Genomic DNA, 17,310 nt, shown 5'->3' with positions numbered 1-17,310 from the left:
GGAAGTATGTGCGTTACGAAGTGAGAAGGCCTGGGCGGGGGCAGGGAATCGGGGTGCTTTGTGCCGGGTGCTGTCTACTGACATGGCACCCACTTTGAAAGGAGGCGAAGGGGTGTCTTCAAGGATACACAGCCCCGCTGCATTCTGCCTAAAGCCCATGGCCTCCCTCGTCGGCTGGAAGTGGACCCCAGGTTGCAGGCAGCCCATGAGCAGGTTAAGGGCGGCATGTTGGGGGCGGGGGGAGGCACTTGTGACTCACCTATGCCCCAGAGGAGGGCTCTGTGTGTGTCACTGGGTCTCCCTGACCCCAGATGCAGAGTGGAGGCGCGAGAGGCTTGGCCCGTGGATACATGCGGCGGCAGCAAATGGAGCTTGTAAACTGGAGCCCGCTGGCCTACTCAAGGACTTTTGCTTTGCTTTGTTTTGGGGGAATTTTTTGTGGTGAAAAATTTTGTAAAACATAAAATTTGCCATTTAACCATTTTTAAGTGTACAACGCGGCAGCGGTACATTGACGATGTTGTGCAACCAGCACACGTTATTTCCAAAACAGAGTTTTCATTACTCTAAACAGAAACTCTGTAACCATTAAGCAATAACTCCCCATTCCGCCCTCCCCCAGTCCCTGGTGTCCCCTCATATACTTTCAGTCCCTCTGAACATGACTGTTCTAGATATTGCATGTAAGTGTCCTCATTCAGTATCCGTCCTGTTGCTTCTGACTTATTTCACTTAGCGTAACGTTTCCACAGTTCATCCATGTTATAGCATGTATCAGAGTTTCATTACTTTTTATGGCTGAATAGTATTTCATTGCATAGATAGACCACGTTTTGTTTGTCCGTTTGTCCAGTAAGGTTTTTCAGAATGTGAACAATGTAAGTCAGTCACCAGTATTTAAAAATCTGGACATTTACATAATGGTGCATATTTCCAGTTTCTTCTAAAAACTTGGAATGCACAGCTACAGGAGGTCAGGGCTCCTGGCCTCTTGGGTCTCATCTGCCCAGCCACTTCCCCTATCAGACTGAGGCGGCATCTGCCTACTCGGAGGGGCCGTGCCACCATTGGAGCCAGTGCCTGAGGTGCACAGCCCTGGGGTGAGGGTGTTGGCAGCTCAAGAGTCTGGGCCAGCACCCTGGGCTCCTGAGCTGGAGGGCCCTGGGAACACACACACGCACCCGTGCACACACTCACACCCACGTGCGTGTGTCCTCACAGCACCTGAGCCTCCTTCATGCTCATGCCTGGAGATGCACAGGGCAAGAGGGTCCATCCTCCCTGGAGGGAATCTGGCCGGGAGGCAGGCAGTCAGGGTGCCACCTCTGGGCCCGTTCCTGGTGTGATGCTGCAGGAGGCCGTCGGCCTGACGCCCGTGCTGAGCATAGTGACAGTTGGCTCTCTCTGTGCTTGGTGTGGTGCCCATTGACCCTCCTAGTAACCCCTCCTTCCAGAGGAGGAAGACAAGGCCCTCTGAGGTCAAGCAAGTGGCCTTTTGGGGGTGGTGCCAGGATGTGAAGTCACACGTGCAAGGTGAGCTGAGAATGGGCACCGGCCAGAGCTCAGAGGAGCTCAGACAGTTGGCCAGGATGGGTGTCAATCCTTGCCCTTCAGCTCCTTGACCCTGGCAGAGACTTCTGAATCCCGGGTTCTGGGGCTTCTCTGGCAACGGGCCCAGCCCTGGTGGGGAGGTCGGCAGCTCTCAGGACTGACCCTGAGCCGCTGAAGGAGGCATGAAGTATCCCTCGGAAGGATGGGTACCAGGCTGGGCTCGGAGCTCTTGAGTACCTCCTTCCTAGGGACAGCGGAGGAAGGAGGCCTGCTCTGAGAAGGTAGCATTGAGCCAGGTCTTGAAGGTGGACTGACATTTACTGAGCTGGAAGCAACACGGCAGGCAGGCAGCAGAGCCCAAGCAGAGGCCTGGAGGTGTGAGGCTTCAGAAGTGGCCCAGGATAGTGGGACCTGGGCTGGGGGAGGCTGCAGAGATCATGGGACCAAGAACACACCCGGCACTCTTGCCGACTCTTCTTGGGCAGGCTGTGGGGAGCAGGAAGGTTAGGGAACAGGGGAGTGATCATTAGACTGGTGCTGGGAAAGGGTGGGGTGACCGAGGGGAGCTGGGGTGCTGAAGGGGGAGGTCGGCCAAGGAGGCTGGATGGGGTGGGGCTGGGTTGGATGTGGTTTGGCAAGTTGGTGGCCCATTCACTCTCTGTGTGTTTCAGTAATGTGCGTCTGTCCCCCCAGGAGGGCTGGCATCTGGGTCATAGTCACTACTTTGTTTCTCAGCCTGGGACAGAGCCAGCACGCAGTAGGTGCTCAGTAAATACTACTCACTCTACAAATATCTAGGTTGGTCGCTGGAGACACTGCCAGAAGAAAACCAGACCCATCTGTGATTGAGGAGGAGGGGATGGGCAGTGAGGTTCCAGAGGTAGCAGGGCGGCTAGCCTGGGGACTGTGGGATGTAGCTGAGCAAGGCGGGGGGGATCTTTGGGGTGGCTTTAAGTAGAGCCTGGAGCTGCCCTGCAGGAGGATGGAGAGAGCAGTGACTGCCCAGAGGAAGAGGGGCAGAAGGAGGGGCATCCTGGCCCAGGGGACCTGCGGCAGCCGAGGGGGAGGGGTGCCATGGCGCGAAGGCCTTTCCCATCCCCCTCTGCCCTGGGCCCTGGCTGCTTGATGGGCAGCCCGGCCCCGCCCCTGGGCAGCCGGGAGGCCAGTGATTGGTTGGCGAGCTAGAGCCGCTTGGTCACCATGGGGACGCTCGGAGGTGCGCGTGCCCAGTGCCCAGCACCAGGAACTAAATCTTCATAATCTGCCGGCTGGGAGGGTGGGGGTGGGGTCGTGCGCGACCCTGGCCTGGGGGAGGGGGTGGCCTGGGAGGCGGTCAGGGCTCACAGTGGCCGCCCCTCCCCCACCCACTCAGGTTACAGGTGCAGAGCCGCTTGGGCACCTGGGCGCCACCAGGAACCACGCGGTACTCACCTGACAGTGACCGCGGGAGCTTGAGCGTAGCTTGGGCCTCTGCCTTCTCAGCTGATCAAGCAGGAGGCTGGGGCAGGGTGGGGAAAAGGGGCCTGGAATTTATCTGAAGTGTCTAACCCCCTAGTTAAAAGTTTGTCCTCCTAGGTCCCCCAGCAATGCCACGCTGTCTGCAGCAGGGGGCGCCCTCCACAGGGCTTTGTTGGGCTGTCACTTCAGGAAAGCAGGGATGGCCCAGGAGGTGCCAGGGATGCACCCGCAGCCCTGGCTCTGGGTGTTCAGTGCCATGTGGCCGTGCACCAAGGGCAGATCTCTGTCTGCACAGGCTTGGCCTGGGCGTTTTTGCTGGAGGGAGTGACTAAGGGGCAGGGGTGTCACAGTGGAGCCAACCTTCCTCAGGCAGAGGATGGAGAAGTTCGAGGGTCTGCTGTGGGGAAGGGGTCCTGTGGGGAGAGGGTGTAAAGGGGCAAGGCAGTGGTGAGCTGGAGGAAGAGGGGTGCACTGGCCAGGCCCCATGCAGCCCCTGGCGTGTCCGAGGACCTCTGGACCTGCGGCAGGCAGGTCACACTTGAGGCTGCAGCCACTCACTCCCTGGCCCCCGAAGCTGGATAAGGCTTTTGTGGGGTGGAGGGCAGGAGGCATGCTCCATGGCCGCTCCGCCCTGATGGCCCCAGTTTCTGGCAGAGGGACCCTGCCCCCACCTCAGGCTGGGGCAAGGCTAGCCTCTTGGCGCCCCCAGCGGGGACGGCAGCGCTCACTCACCTCCTGCCCAGGGATGCTCGCGAGGACGGCACAGGGCAAGTACCCCCTGTGGCTGCCGTGGCCACGTACCTGGGTGGAGGGGGGGTCTTAGGGGCCAGTGGGTGCTGCGGTGGAGCCTCACACCCAGGCCTCTCGTTTCAGACGACTCCTCCTCCGAGAGCGGCAGCGGCAATGGCTCCTCCACCCTGAACCCGTCCACCTCGAGCAGCACACAGGGAGACCCCGCCTTCCCCGAGATGAATGGCAACGGCACCGTGGCCCCCGTGGACTTCACCGCCACCGCCGAGGATCAGCCCATCAACCTGTGCGACAAGCTCCCGCAGGGCTCGGCGCTCGGCACGCCCTCCTACCCCTCCGACGCCGATGGACTGCGGAGCCGCGTCAAGTACGGGGTGAAGACCACCCCCGAGGTGTGTGGGGCTGCGGGCTGCTGGCCCGCCGGAGCTGGGAGCCTCTGCCGCGCCCGTACACGGCAGGGCTGTGCGGGGCTGACGTGAAATCACGCGTACTGGGGTTGTGACACCAAGTCAGGGTGGTAGCCGTGGCTGCTCTGCTATCATTGTCCTGGGGAGGCTCTGGAACGGGAGACCGCTCAGTTGACCTCGAGCAAGCCCTCACTTCTCTCAGCCTCCACCCCCATCTGTGAAGTGGGGTTGTTGGCCTCTGCCTTGGTGGACGTGGTGGGTGACGTGTGGCCTGGCCCCCTCTGCCTCCAAAACAGTCTGCTGTGAGGAGCAGCAGCAAGTGGGCTGCATTCAGCACAGAGGCCCAAGGCCTCATGTTTTCTCGCTACTCTGCATGCCTGTCCCCATTCTACAGATGGTGCAGAAAAAAGGTGAGGCCTTTGTTTGTGGCCCCAGGGATGTGGATGTGTGAAACTCAATAGACCAGGCTAATGGGGGGCGGACAGGTGCCCCACCGTTTGGCGCTCCCCTACCCCTCCCCTGTTGCTTCCGAAAGCCACCTCCGGGCCACGGAGGTCTTCTGCAGCAGTGCAGTGCGGCACCGGCGGCGGGAGCTCTCCCGGGGAGTGTTTTCTTCTGCCCGGGCTAGGGGGGCCAGAGGTGCCTTCTCAGAGCCCTACACTCCTGGGCTGCAGCTACTGGCCCCTGCACAGGTTCCTTCCCCTCCCAGGGCCTGTTTTCTCTTCTGCAGAGGGTGTGGGGTGGGTGCCAGTGCTGGCTTCCAGTGACGTGTCTCGTGGGAAGGTTCTGTACAAATGAACGGTGTTCAGTCGTCGCTGTGTGTCTGAGCCCAGGCTGAGGGACAGGTACTGGTCAAAGCACTGTCTTCCCTTCTTTGACTGGGTCCCAGGGGCAGGCACAGCTGCTGCCTCGGCAGGCAGAGAGCCAGAGGGGTTGAGTTTGCCACCGTGGTCTCAGGCCACATGTGTGGACCACGGAAGTGAGACGGGAGCACGAGTGCCACCGATAGTTCTTCTGTCTCCTCTGACGCTGGCAGAGGATTGGCCAAAGAGCACCTGGGAATGTGACTTGCCCAAGGCGCCTTTGACCCTCCGTCGCGAGTCTGACACAGCCCACTGGGAGCCAGAGGACCTGGGTGTCCTTTCCCCTTCAGAGTCTATGTGTGGATCAAGAGATGGGCATGGGGCCAGGGACCCTGGGAGGGCTGACCCCGGTGGGTGTGGTCACATGGAGGCTGGTGGTGGCAGCTACCGTGGGACAGGGCACCAATCAGTGTCTGTCTTTGTACGTTTGTCAGCAAGAGCTGTATGCCGTCTGGGCCACTACGTGGCCACGTTGCAGGGTGTGATCTGCGGCTGTTGGTTTCCTGGGCCTGACTGCCTACTAGATGCCCGCCTCCTTGAGGGCAGGGACTGTGTCTCCAGGACACTGCTAGTCAGGGTACCACTGAGTGAAGTCAGGACTGGACAAAGCCGCAGACTTTCTAAAAGGCAAATGACAGTGGTCCTCAGGGAGCCTTCCCAGAGCACGTGCAGCAGGGGGCAGGAGACCGGATGGGAACTGAGCAGTAAAGGATGAAGAGGATGGAAAAAGCAGAGAGGAGAGTGGGGAAGTGCATTCCCAGGAGAGCTGGGGAAGGGTCTTGCTCCAAGAGGGGCTCAGGGGGTGGGTCCCTTCTCTACTGCAGGACAAGGGGCTGTGCCTGGTTCCCAGTGGGCTGTGCCTGGTTCCCTCTCCCCTTTCTACACACGCTCTGCATCAGGGCTCACGGTGACTTCCAGGGGTGGCGGCAGACAGGAGAAGCCCAGCCTGGGAGCTGCGGGGATGCCCTTTTGCCTGATGGGCCTGTCTCTTTGGCTGGTTCTTTCCCAGCCCATCTGTTCCTCATCCCCGACAGACAGCACACTCACTGCTTTTGTGACAGCTCGGTTGTCAGCTCAGGGTTGCAGCCCCTTGGAGACCAGGGAGGGAAACCCCGAAGCCAGAACAGATCTTGGCACAAGCAGGAGAGGCTGGCTGGTGGCGGGAAGGAGCCCTTTCTGTGTTTGCCTTTCCCTCGTGCGATGAGGCACATCCTGGCGTGGGCACTACTGCCGAGTAAACCACTGTCCCCTCCACTGAACTCCTCTGGGGCGCCAGGCTTCTGCATGTGTGGTTGTGGGCAGTCCCTCCTACGGCCGCCCAGGGAGGGGCGGCAGCATCGCTGGCCCCGTGTCACAGGGGAAAGGAGCAGAAGGAGAGTGACTTGCTCAGGGCCTTGCAGTGTGGCTCACGTGGCATCTGGGTGTGCTCGCCGCGCCTGCCCGCACGCTCACCGCGGCCTGACCCTCTGCCCCCCCCGCCCTCTCTCAGTCCCCCCCCTACAGCTCAGGGAGCTATGACTCCATCAAAACCGAGGTCAGTGGCTGCCCTGAGGACCTGACGGTGGGCCGGGCCCCCACAGCAGATGACGACGACGATGACCACGACGACCATGAGGACAATGACAAGATGAATGACTCCGAGGGCATGGACCCTGAGCGCCTCAAGGCCTTCAACGTGAGCGCCCGCCCGGGAGGGCTGGCTGGGGCGGGGGCTCAGCCAGGCCAGCCCTTCCCACAGCCTGTGTCTCCTGCAGATGTTTGTGCGTCTCTTTGTGGACGAGAACCTGGACCGCATGGTGCCCATCTCCAAGCAGCCCAAGGAGAAGATCCAGGCCATCATCGAGTCCTGCAGCCGGCAGTTCCCTGAGTTCCAGGAGCGGGCCCGCAAGCGCATCCGCACGTACCTCAAGTCCTGCCGGCGCATGAAGAAGAACGGCATGGAGATGGTGAGCCCCAGGCCCACCAGTCCCAGGCTCCCCGCACCCTCCCGGCCTCCTGGGCGCTTTTCCCACAGCCCTCCTAATACCCCTGGAAGCAGGCATTGTGGCCCCTCGTTCACAGAGGAGCCCAAAGCCCAGTGCCACCCTGCCCACCTCTAGGGCAGGGTCCCTGTGCCCTAACACTGGCTCCATCCCCATTCCGCCTGCAGACCAGACCCACACCTCCCCACCTGACCTCGGCCATGGCAGAAAACATCCTGGCAGCTGCCTGTGAGAGCGAGACGAGAAAAGCAGCCAAAAGGATGCGCCTGGAGATCTACCCGTCCTCTCAGGTGCCTGCTCGCCGCCAGCCACTGGGAGGGTGTCCTCAGCCATGCTGCAGATACTGCCACGGCCCCCGGGTGCAGAGGGAGCAGGGAGGGCGTCCTCAGAGGGGAGATGGAGATGCTGGGGGGAGGGGGGCGGCGGGGGGGAGTCAGAGGAGCCCAGACACAAAGGCCTTGCAGACCTAGGAAGGGAGTCTGGACTTCATCCCGAGCCCTGAGAGTGTCTTCAGCTGGGCAGGAACAGATGAAATCTGCCCTGAAGATAGATGAGCACATGGGGGGCTGGGGGAGGCCCTGGGCAAGGCAGCCAGGGGGAGAGGCAGAGTCCTGCAGGTGCCGCGCCGGGTCCCGGCAAATCTGGGGCCACCACCCACCCCCGTCCAGGGACCGTGGTCAGGGCTTGCTGCCCCTGTGGTTCCCCAGCGCCTCCCTCCCGCTCTGCAGGACGAGCCCATAGCCCTGGACAAGCAGCACTCCCGGGACTCCGCAGCCATCCCCCACTCCACCTACTCACTGCCAGCCTCCTCCTACTCCCAGGACCCTGTGTACGTCAACGGTGGCCTGAACTACAGTTACCGTGGTTACGGGGCCTTGGGCAGCAACCTGCAGCCCCCTGCCTCCCTCCAAACAGGAAATCACAGTAATGGTGAGTGTGGGACACCAGGCTCTGCGGCTCCCTGACCAGCTGCCTTGGGAAGGGGGCGGGGCAGGCGAGGAAGCAGCAGAGGCGGCCGGGAAAGTGACTCCTTCCTGGCACAGGGACCCTCCCCATCTCATAATCTTAGCCAGTCCTTAGCTTGGAAGGCAAGGTTAACAGGAACAGCGTTCCACTCCTTTCTTGCCTCCCCGGAGGCTTGCTGGGCCTCTCCCTGGTCCCCTGCCGCTGCCCCACACCCCCTCCACGGGCCACTGTGTGCAGTCCCAGCTAAGGCCCCGCTCTTCACCTGAGTTGAGCCCCTCCACACCCTCGTCTCACCCAAAATGACCAAGTCTCAGTGAGACAGTCGCTGGCCCAGCTCTTGCAGAGTTGATGGCAGAGCCAGGATTTGGTCCCAGGCAGGTCACCTCCCTCTCCAGGCCACCGCTTAGGACCTCACTTGTGAGATGAAGGTTCTTCTCTTTAAAAGCATTTCTTAGTTTTTTAAAAAAAATTATGTATTTTATTTATTTTTGGCTGCATTGGGTCTTCGTTGCTGTGCGCGGGCTTTCTCTAGTTGCGGCGAGTGGGGGCTACTCTTCGTTGCGGTACAGTGCGCGGGCTTCTCGTTGCAGTGGCTTCTCTTGTTGCGGAGCACGGGCTCTAGGCGCGCGGGCTTCAGTAGTTGTGGCACACGGGCTCAGTAGTTATGGTTCACGGCTCTAGAGCGCAGGCTCAGTAGTTGTGGCACACGGGCTTAGTTGCTCCGCGGCATGTGGGATCTTCCTGGACCAGGGCTCGAACCCGTGTCCCCTGCATTGGCAGGCAGATTCTTAACCGCTGTGCCACCAGGGAAGCCCCGAGATGAAGGTTCTTTCACTTAGGAGCAGGGTCCCAGCCCTTTCTGCTGCACTGTGGGGCCCCATCTAGGTCACCTGGGGCAGTGGTTAGCCGTCTGTCCCCCAACTCTAACCCCAGGAGCTGGTGATCCCCTAGGTGCCCCCTGTAACTCTGCCCAGGTGACTCTGATGCAGACGGAACACAGGCCAATATTGGAGAAACAGTCCCCAAAAGATACAAACCTCCCAATGGAGCTAGGTGCTGCCCTGAGTGCGGACCTCAGGCCCTGTCACACTGAGGCCTGGGTGGCCGGTGCGGCAGGGGAAGAGCGGGTTCCCCCGGTGAAGGGCAGCCTGGCGGCCTCCGGGAGCTGGCGGGGTCAGGTAGGGGTGATCCCAGGGCCTCTTGAGCCAGGTATCTGGATATAGTTCTGTGTGCATCGGGAGCCACAGATAGGCTTTAACCAAAGGAGGCTATGAATGTGCTGTCTGCCCTTGTGGTGAGATTTTAACGGGGAGGACAGGAGGCAGAAGCAGTGTGCTTCGGGGGTCGTTCAGAGGCGAGAGGAGAGGATGGGGGTGACAGCAAGTTGCCGCTTGACGAGTAGGTTAGAGGAAGGTGCCGCCCGCAGGCCAGGGAATTCTGGTTCTAGGTCTTGGCTGAGAATTCCTCTCAGGCCCTTGTCCTTGGCCACGGGAGACCCCTTACTGTTCCTGGGCAGCGATGGAGGCGGCTGGTCCCTACCCATGGCAGAAAGCCCAGACACCCTCGCTCACCTTGCCCCCCACCACCGGCAAGTACATGCGGGTCCCTGGAAGATTCCTGCCTGGGCTTAACTTCTCATCCTTTCCTAATGCCTCTTAACCTAAAATAAGAGGCTGCCTGGCCCTAATCCCTGAGGCTGAGGCCAGAGTGGCCAGCTGCAGCAGGGGTGAAATGGCTGTCCCAGGCGGGCTGCTTTCCTTCCAGGAAGGAGCCTATCTGACAGCCCTGCTGAGTGGGGACCCTGGTAGAGCGGGTCTGGAGACAGGTGTGGGGCAGGAAGTTAGAGGCCCCCCTGTTGCGCACGGGGAGAGACGTTCCCAGGGGGCAGGTGATGGTGATAGGCCCCCACCTGGTACCACACAGCAGGGCCTGTCTCGGGCCGCAGCTGCCAGGGCTGCTCCGGCCTCTCTTGAGGGCCAGGCCTGCCTCCCTCCCGCCCTGTTCACACTTGCCAGAGAGGCTTCAAGAAAGGCCACTAGCTCTGCCCCTGTACCTCAGTCTCCCTGGTTCCTTAGAGGTGGGTGGTGAGGTCACAGAGGCCGAGATCTGCTCGCTGACCTCCTGCCTGGGGCAGTGGCGTCCTGTGAGCACTGGGTTTGGGTCCAGCAGTTGGAAGAACACCACGGGCAGTCCCAGTCCCAGTACCTTCCCAGCAGCAGCCCTTAAACGAGGGTTCAGTCCATTTGGCACCTTGGTTGGGCAGTCGTGTTGGTAGCTCAGAGTTCCTCACTTAGATCGTGGGTGGATCCAGGTCAGCCCAGATAGACTCAGGCTCTGCCTGTTTTACCCGGGGTGCTGGGCAACTCGCACCCGCTCTGGCCCCTCTAGCAACCACCTGGCCACCTGAGTGTCTGCCTGTAACCAGAGCCCTGGGGGAAGAGACGGAAGGCCTGCTCCGAGCATGGGAGTGAAGAGGACAAGGCTTGGGGGCGGAGTGAGGAAAGAGAGGAAGCCCAGGGCCGGCTCACACCCATGTGGCAGGCGGCTCCGGCCTTCCTCTGCCATCCCCAGCCAGTGTCTGGAGGGGACCAAACCCTGCAGCAGCCGGGAGCCAGCGCAGGCACCCCTGCCTGCTCCCAGACTATCCCAGCAGCACCCACGTGGGGGTCAGCCGCCTGCTTGGCTGCAGTTCCCAGCAGTTCACAGCCCCAGTCCTTCCTCCTGTGTTTCATTTTAACGGACTTCCCTCGACCCTCAGTTCCAAGGATGTTCCTTAGCAGGCCAGTTCCCAGGACCTCCTGCTTGACGTCCCTGTTCTCTGATAAGAGAAGAAATAACCCCACGTGACAGACTGTCCCATCTAGATTCCAACTTCCTTCCCCAGCTTCCTTTTAGCAGTAGTCGAGTTTCCATAATTTCTCCCAAGATGTTACTTCTGGTCTATATGTCTCCAGTGACAAGGGCTTGTCCATCTCTGTAGCAGCATAAAAACTATAGGGAGTTCCCTGGTGGCCTAGTGGTTAGGATTCTGGGCTCTCACTGCTGTGGCCCGGGTTCAGCGCCTGGTCAGGGAACTGAGATCCTGCAAGACTCATGGTGCGGCCAAAAAAAAAAAAAGCTGCTGCCACTGTAGGTGCAATAATGATTCAAACTGGCTTTCAGAGCCGGTGGGGTGGTGGGGAGCTGGCTGGTAACTGAGAACTGCCTCACACACCCTTGTACGATGATCTCTGCTTATGGGGGTTGGGGGCTGGGCAGGGCACAGAAGGCCTCCCAAGCAAGCTTCCGCCCCCACACCGCCAGATCCTCTCCTTTGGCGGTTTTCTTGCTGAACACCTCGAAAGAATGCTCAAATTCCGGGAGCTTCTGTGTCTCCTGGAAGCCCTTTCCCAGTGGGCCTCCGTAGGCCGAGCCGCACCGAGGGGTTCACCGGCGTGGCTCAGCCCAGAACAGTCTCCTTGTGCTGTAGCTGAGGGCCGGGGCCCAGGGAAGTTAGGAATCACCCACGGCGGGGTCCGGGCTCGCTGACTGCAGAGCCACAGCGCACCCCATATAGCCGTTTGGGAAAGGTGGAGAGGAGACCAGGCCTGGTGGCCCCAGCACACACCCCCAGTGTGTTTCGGTAAGACTGCAGGCTCCCTCTTTGTTGCCACCGTTCAAGGGCAAAGGGGAGGTGATTTCTCCAGAGGGCCCCTCTGGGTCCTGTCTGACCTTCCGACCTTCACACACCTACCCCACGCTCTCCCGTCCCACCAGCATTAATCTTCCACCTCGCTTGGGCACAAGAGAACTTCTCAAAGGCAAGGGGCTTCGAGGTGCTGCAGCCCATCAGGAGGAGGCTCAGCCCCCAGCGCCTCCCTCCACCTGCCCCTCCAGCCGCTCCCGGCAGGGCGCGCTCCATCTGGCCGCTCCAGCCCCAGCCTCTTTCCCAGGCCCAAGCAGGGCAGCCCAGGGCAGCCAGCCTCTTTCTTGGTCTTCCCCTGCGGCAGCGGTTGAGAAACCCCTTCCTTGTCTCACGAGGCGCACACATGGGTGCTCCTTTTCCTGGCCTTCTGGGGCTCCAACTCTGGACTCCGTCCAGGGCTTTCCGCACCCTGTCCCCCTCGGGGGCGTCGGACCCCCACCTACCGGCAGTGTCTTAGCCGCCCCCTTCCCCGCCAGCTCGAGGCCGCCTCCTCCCCCGGAGCCCAGAGCCCAGAGCACGGAGACCTGCCTGACTGTCCTCAGAGAGCAGCCGAGGTGCGATGAGTGCCAGGGAGCTGGGCTCAGAGTGCTGCCCGGCCCGAGGCCAAAGCCTCCCCCCGACCCCAACGCAGGATCATCCTCGGGCTTAACAGAGAAGCCCACGTCTTGTCTGCAGGCCCCCTTCTAAGCACTGGGGTACAACCGTGGAGACAGACGAGGGCCTTGGGCCCCCACGATAGGGGAAAGGGTGCCCCTCCTCACCCTGGCTCCCCTCCTCACAGGGCCCACGGACCTCAGCATGAAAGGCGGGGCCTCCAACACCTCCACCACGCCCACGCCCACGCCCTCCAGCAACAGCACCAGCCGGACCATGCCCACCGCCCAGCTCAGCCCCACCGAGATCAGTGCCGTGCGGCAGCTCATCGCCGGCTACCGGGAGTCCGCCGCCTTCCTGCTGCGCTCAGCAGATGAACTGGAAAACCTCATTTTACAGCAGAACTGACCCAGCAGCACGTGGAGTGCACTACCCTAGGGAAGGAGGCTCTCCCAGCCCCGGACCGGCTTCCCGCCTCACCAGTTGGTACCTTTTGTTTTTTGAAAGAGGTGGATGCAGAAGAGCTGTTTCTAGCCACACTCCAAGCGCCTGAGACTCTGGGCACAAGGACACTTTTTTTTGGAATCTCACCACACGGGTGCTCTGACCTGCTTGGAAGAGGCCAACGGGGCAGCTTTGGAAGGGCTGGGGCTCCCCTGACAAGGCGCTGGGGCCGCAGCTGTATTTAGAATCATCTTCGTGGACCCTGATGTTAGAATCCCACCCCCAGATAATTACCTTTCAAGTCTTAGGTGAGCAGAATTGCATATTTATTGAGAAAAACAAAGTGGACCCTTTCTTCCTCTCCCCTTAGTAATTTATTTTTCTGAAAATGGATTCTTTTGTGTTTGTACAGATTGCCAGTCTGTGTCTGTCTGATCAGAAGGATGTATCCCTGTGACCTAACATTCCATATCACTACACTGGCGCGGGCTGGGGGCCGGCAGGGCTGGGGGCAGCGGGGGCGCCGGGCTGGCTGTCCCTCTGAGCGCCCAGCCCCGCCAAGCAGGAGGACCTCACCCACACCCACTACAGAGCAAAGACAAACAAAAGCGGCTCCCCCTCCCCCATCCCACAGACGCCCCAGTCACACGGTCACCCGTATTCTACCTCACACTCCAGCGTGGGCTTTTCCAGGATGTGCCCTGAGCCTGTTCTGAATGGCTGTCTCCCACCTCCCCCACCCAGTGTGTCTGCCTGGGAGGTAAGTCCAGAGGGGAGGCCAGGAGCTGGATGGAGCCCAGGGAGGAGCCCCTGGCCCCAGCGCTTGACAGGACAGAGTGCTGGGGCACAGGCAGCCGGTCAGCTGGGCCCTTGCCCTCACCCTGCCCCCAGGGAGCCAGGTCTGAACACTTCTCCGCACAGGCCCTGGCCCCTCGGACAGGGCCCCCGACCCCACCCCCCTCATTGCTGCAGGGTGCGCCCCTGGCTGTCAGGAAAGGTGGACCACAGCTCCTGTCCCCTGCCCCCGTGGCTGGAGTAAAGGGGCCATCAGCAGAAGTGGAGAAGCCACCTGGGTTCTCCTAGGACCAGCCCTTCTGCAGGGGCCAGTCCTGGAAGAAACCCATAATCCCTGGAGTGTGAAAAAGGGCAAAAAGAAAAGGCTGGCCTGGTTTCCTTCCTCCCCGATAGGCACTTCCTCTTGCTCAGTGCAATACCTACCAGTGCTGCTAAAACCAGGGATTTGCCCAGACCTCACAAGGCCCACAGGGCCTCTCCATGCGACACTCCGTAGCCATGACAGCAGCCCTCTGCTGCCTGCCCCTGCCCGGAGCTGGCAGAAGCCCTCTGTTGCCTTTCCGCCCTCAGAGCAAAGAGGTCCCATGGGAGCCAGGGCCGAGGGGACCCTAGGGTCGAGAGCCGCTCGACCCCAAAGCAGGCACCCCCCCCTTCCCAAACCAGCTTTTCTGCAGCCAACTGCCTCCTGGCACTGGCAGACCACCCTCAGGAGGGGTGGTGAGGGGGCCCCAGCGTGGATGCCTCCCCCTCCTCGGATCCGCGACTGAGCTACGGGCCCCCGATCCAGAAAGTCTGAAGGGCAGGGGGTCCTGCCCCCTGCTTGCTTCCAGCCCCGAGAGGTTGAGGGTGGCCTTTGCTCTCCCAAGTGGCCTCCAGCACCCCATGCAGCCACACCACCTCTGCCTTCCATCTGACCAGTCCCCAGGCTCCAGCCAGGGCCGGGACGCCGAGACCCGCCGTCAGCACAGCACAAGCTCCAGTGCCCGAGGCCGCTCCCACCCCCCCAGCGTCCACACGTCCCGCCCCCATCTGCTCAGTACTACTCGCGGACGTTTGAATTTGTGTAAATATTTATTTTTGTGTGTGAACAATACTACAAAAAGTAATCAGTAGATCTTTTGCAAAATGTTACCCCAGGCAATTTGTGAAAATCTTAATGTTGAAAACTGGCACAGACAATCGCCGCCTTAGAATTCTCGACATCAACTGCTTCACATGTCATTTCTCCTCCCGGAGGCAGTACCCAAGCCAGGCACAAACGGTTAGCTTTTCTGAACGCACAGGAGTGAGAAAGACTGGGGAAGGGGCTTCCGCCACCACCCGCACAAGGGATTAGATCTGAAGCTCAGTATAAGCTCCAGTGTGAAGTCGTGTTTTTCTGAGTCAAGCTTGTCCTAACTAACAGACCACCTTCAGCGGCCTTAGCACCGCGATAATAAGAGTGTAGGTTCAGTGTGCTTCAAAGAGAAAGGAAGCAAATGATGATGATAGTGGTCAAGGTCCACTGGGGCTCCCAGAGCCCCTCCAGGACAGTGGATCCCGTCACGTTGACCCCACCTCTTGGGTGGGCTCCTTCCTAGTGAATCCCTCGTGACGGCCGAATCAGGAGCAAGTTACTGTGTGGAAACAGGATTCCATTAGCTAGTTCAGTCAGGGAACTTGTTCAGTTTTGCTTTTGTTTTAAAAGATGCAGCGTCAACCCCATCCCTCTCGTCCTGACTTGAAGAAGCACCAAGGAGCTGGCTCTGCTGAACCCAGCTCGCTGCTGTCCCCGTCCACCCCAGGGACTGCTTCTCCTAAAGGGAGCGTCCAAAGCCCTGCCCCACAGCCAGTGCTTACGGAGGGCCTCAGGGCACAAATTGATCATTCGGGATCCTACTTTTAAGAGGTAATGCAAGAATAGAATGTATCAGTTCCAGAGTCTTTGCAGGGGGCTAACTAATCCCACAAGGTTGGAATCAGAGGAGAAATGGGAATTTGGTCTTAGGGGTGGGTCATCGGGTAGACCAGTGAGAGTACAACCCATCTAAAACTCATTTTGCCGTCACCACTCAGTTTATACCCAAGGACAGTGTTGAGGGGGAGGGGGACCGGCAGGGGGTTGGAAAGTTTTAGAAGATTTCAAACCAACAGGTGGAACCCAGCCATCCCTATTCCCAAGGGCCACTTATGACTCCAGGGGTGGTTATAGGATTAATTACCAGTTCATATTCAAAATGCTGCTTTGAACTCAGAGGGTTGATACTTTTAATTTGTAATTTTTTGTAAAACTTTTTACAAGATAGTAAAGTATTTCACCAGAATACCAGTTTCAATCCGTCCATGGTCTGATTTTTATATAATTTAGTGGTGCTTTAGAAACTTTGTTTTTGTTGTTTATGAGCTAAACAGCTCAGTCCTTTTTCGCCTGTATCTACCTAAGACCAATGTGAACCTTTGTATTTTTGCTCCTAATTTTGGACTCAGTGAAAGTGTACTGTTTACATGTACAGATGCCCCGGTCCCTGTGTGTCCTGCAAGACTCGCTCCTGAGGAGGAAGGTGCACCTCAAAGCTCATCTGCTTAGCAAAGCCACAAAACGAAAACCTCTCACTTTTTACCTATGTTTCCACCTAAAAACAAAAACAAAAAACCTACACCACACAGAACTCAGATTTGCTGAAAAATACTTTTCTAAGCTCAGAAAAATCTCCATGCGGCAGATGGCCCATATGCCTGTGTCATATGGTCCATTTAGGAGCAGGGCTCAGAAGGGAGACTTCCTACCGGCTGCAGGTGGGACACTGACTGCGTGGACTCATGAAAAGTGAAAGTAGGACTTGGCTGCAGAGCCGGGGGTGGATATAGCTCTTCTCCTGACAGCCTGGGAATGGGAAGGTCACGTTGACTCATGGGAGCTTCAGGGTCAAGCCACCCAAGATTTAGGGACAACCCGAGAGGTTTCCAATCCCCTGGCATAATGTAGACATGTTGGGGAAGAGCGCAAGTTCCTTACCTGAGATGAGTTTTAAGACTTACCAATGCAGATGGTATGAGCATTTCTTCAGGGTCCCCTGGAGGCAGCTCATTCATGAGGCATCACCTCTGGGGAGGGGCAGGGGGCTCCGGACAGTAAGCAGATGGCACGAACTTTTAAAGATGACTCTTTATTACTTAATCAATGGCTTCACCTCTAAATTATATTTTTACAGATATGCACCTATGCAACTTAACGTGGCTCTTCTAAGCAGGTGAGGACTTCCTCCTCAATGCTCTATAAAAATTATTTGTGTTCTATATAGTGAGTTTTTCCAGTAAATGTGGCTTAATATTTTAATTCTTAGAATGTGTCTTCTCTATGTGATGCAACTAAATTCTGTTTTGTTTGTGGAATGACTAGCACAGGCCAACTCCCTCTCCCCTCACTTAACAAAAGACCAATGAGCTGTTAATCGAGCTGTTATCTCCATGGTATTACTTGCTAAATGCACTGATTTCATAAGTATGTGGAATCCTTTTTCTTTTGAATCTGTATATCATATATAAGACTGAATCTACTTAATAAACACTGAATAACAAACTGAATGCTTTATTTCCACTGTGTCCTCTCAACAGCAGCACTGCCAGCCAGTTCTGTTCCCTCCAACTCTAGTTTGGCACTGAGACACCATTCTACCAGTAGATTCCACCTTTTTTTTTTTTTTATTTATATACTTACTATTTTTGGCTGCGTTGGGTCTTTGTTGCTGCCCACGGGCTTTCTCTGGTTGCAGCGAGCAGGGGCTACTCTTCGATGTGGCGCACAGGCTTCTCACTGTGGTGGCTTCTCTTGTCAC

The 17,310-nt window shown here is 58.6% G+C and overlaps 1 protein-coding gene across 7 annotated transcripts in view; it reads left to right on the top strand.

The window, feature by feature from the left end:
* The window catches only part of NOL4L (nucleolar protein 4 like), a 128,954-nt gene extending 111,895 nt beyond the window's left edge, over window positions 1-17,059 (top strand). For 5 of the 7 annotated variants that reach the window (XM_030830927.3, XM_030830929.2, XM_060284456.2 and 2 more), the window contains 6 exons: window positions 3,883-4,151; window positions 6,519-6,704; window positions 6,784-6,975; window positions 7,179-7,301; window positions 7,740-7,941; window positions 12,444-17,059. In XM_030830927.3, the coding sequence (XP_030686787.1) occupies window positions 3,883-4,151; window positions 6,519-6,704; window positions 6,784-6,975; window positions 7,179-7,301; window positions 7,740-7,941; window positions 12,444-12,664 (1,193 nt within the window). In that variant the 3' untranslated portion in view covers window positions 12,665-17,059. The remainder of the gene's footprint in view (window positions 1-3,882; window positions 4,152-6,518; window positions 6,705-6,783; window positions 6,976-7,178; window positions 7,302-7,739; window positions 7,942-12,443) is intronic. The other 2 variants (XR_004034031.3, XM_030830928.3) reach the window with 2 other exon arrangements.
* Window positions 17,060-17,310: the final 251 nt, after the last annotated feature.

This window comes from Globicephala melas, chromosome 15 (assembly GCF_963455315.2).
Source record: "Globicephala melas chromosome 15, mGloMel1.2, whole genome shotgun sequence".
NCBI lineage: Eukaryota > Metazoa > Chordata > Mammalia > Artiodactyla > Delphinidae > Globicephala > Globicephala melas.
This window is presented reverse-complemented; position numbering and strand designations above follow the sequence as displayed.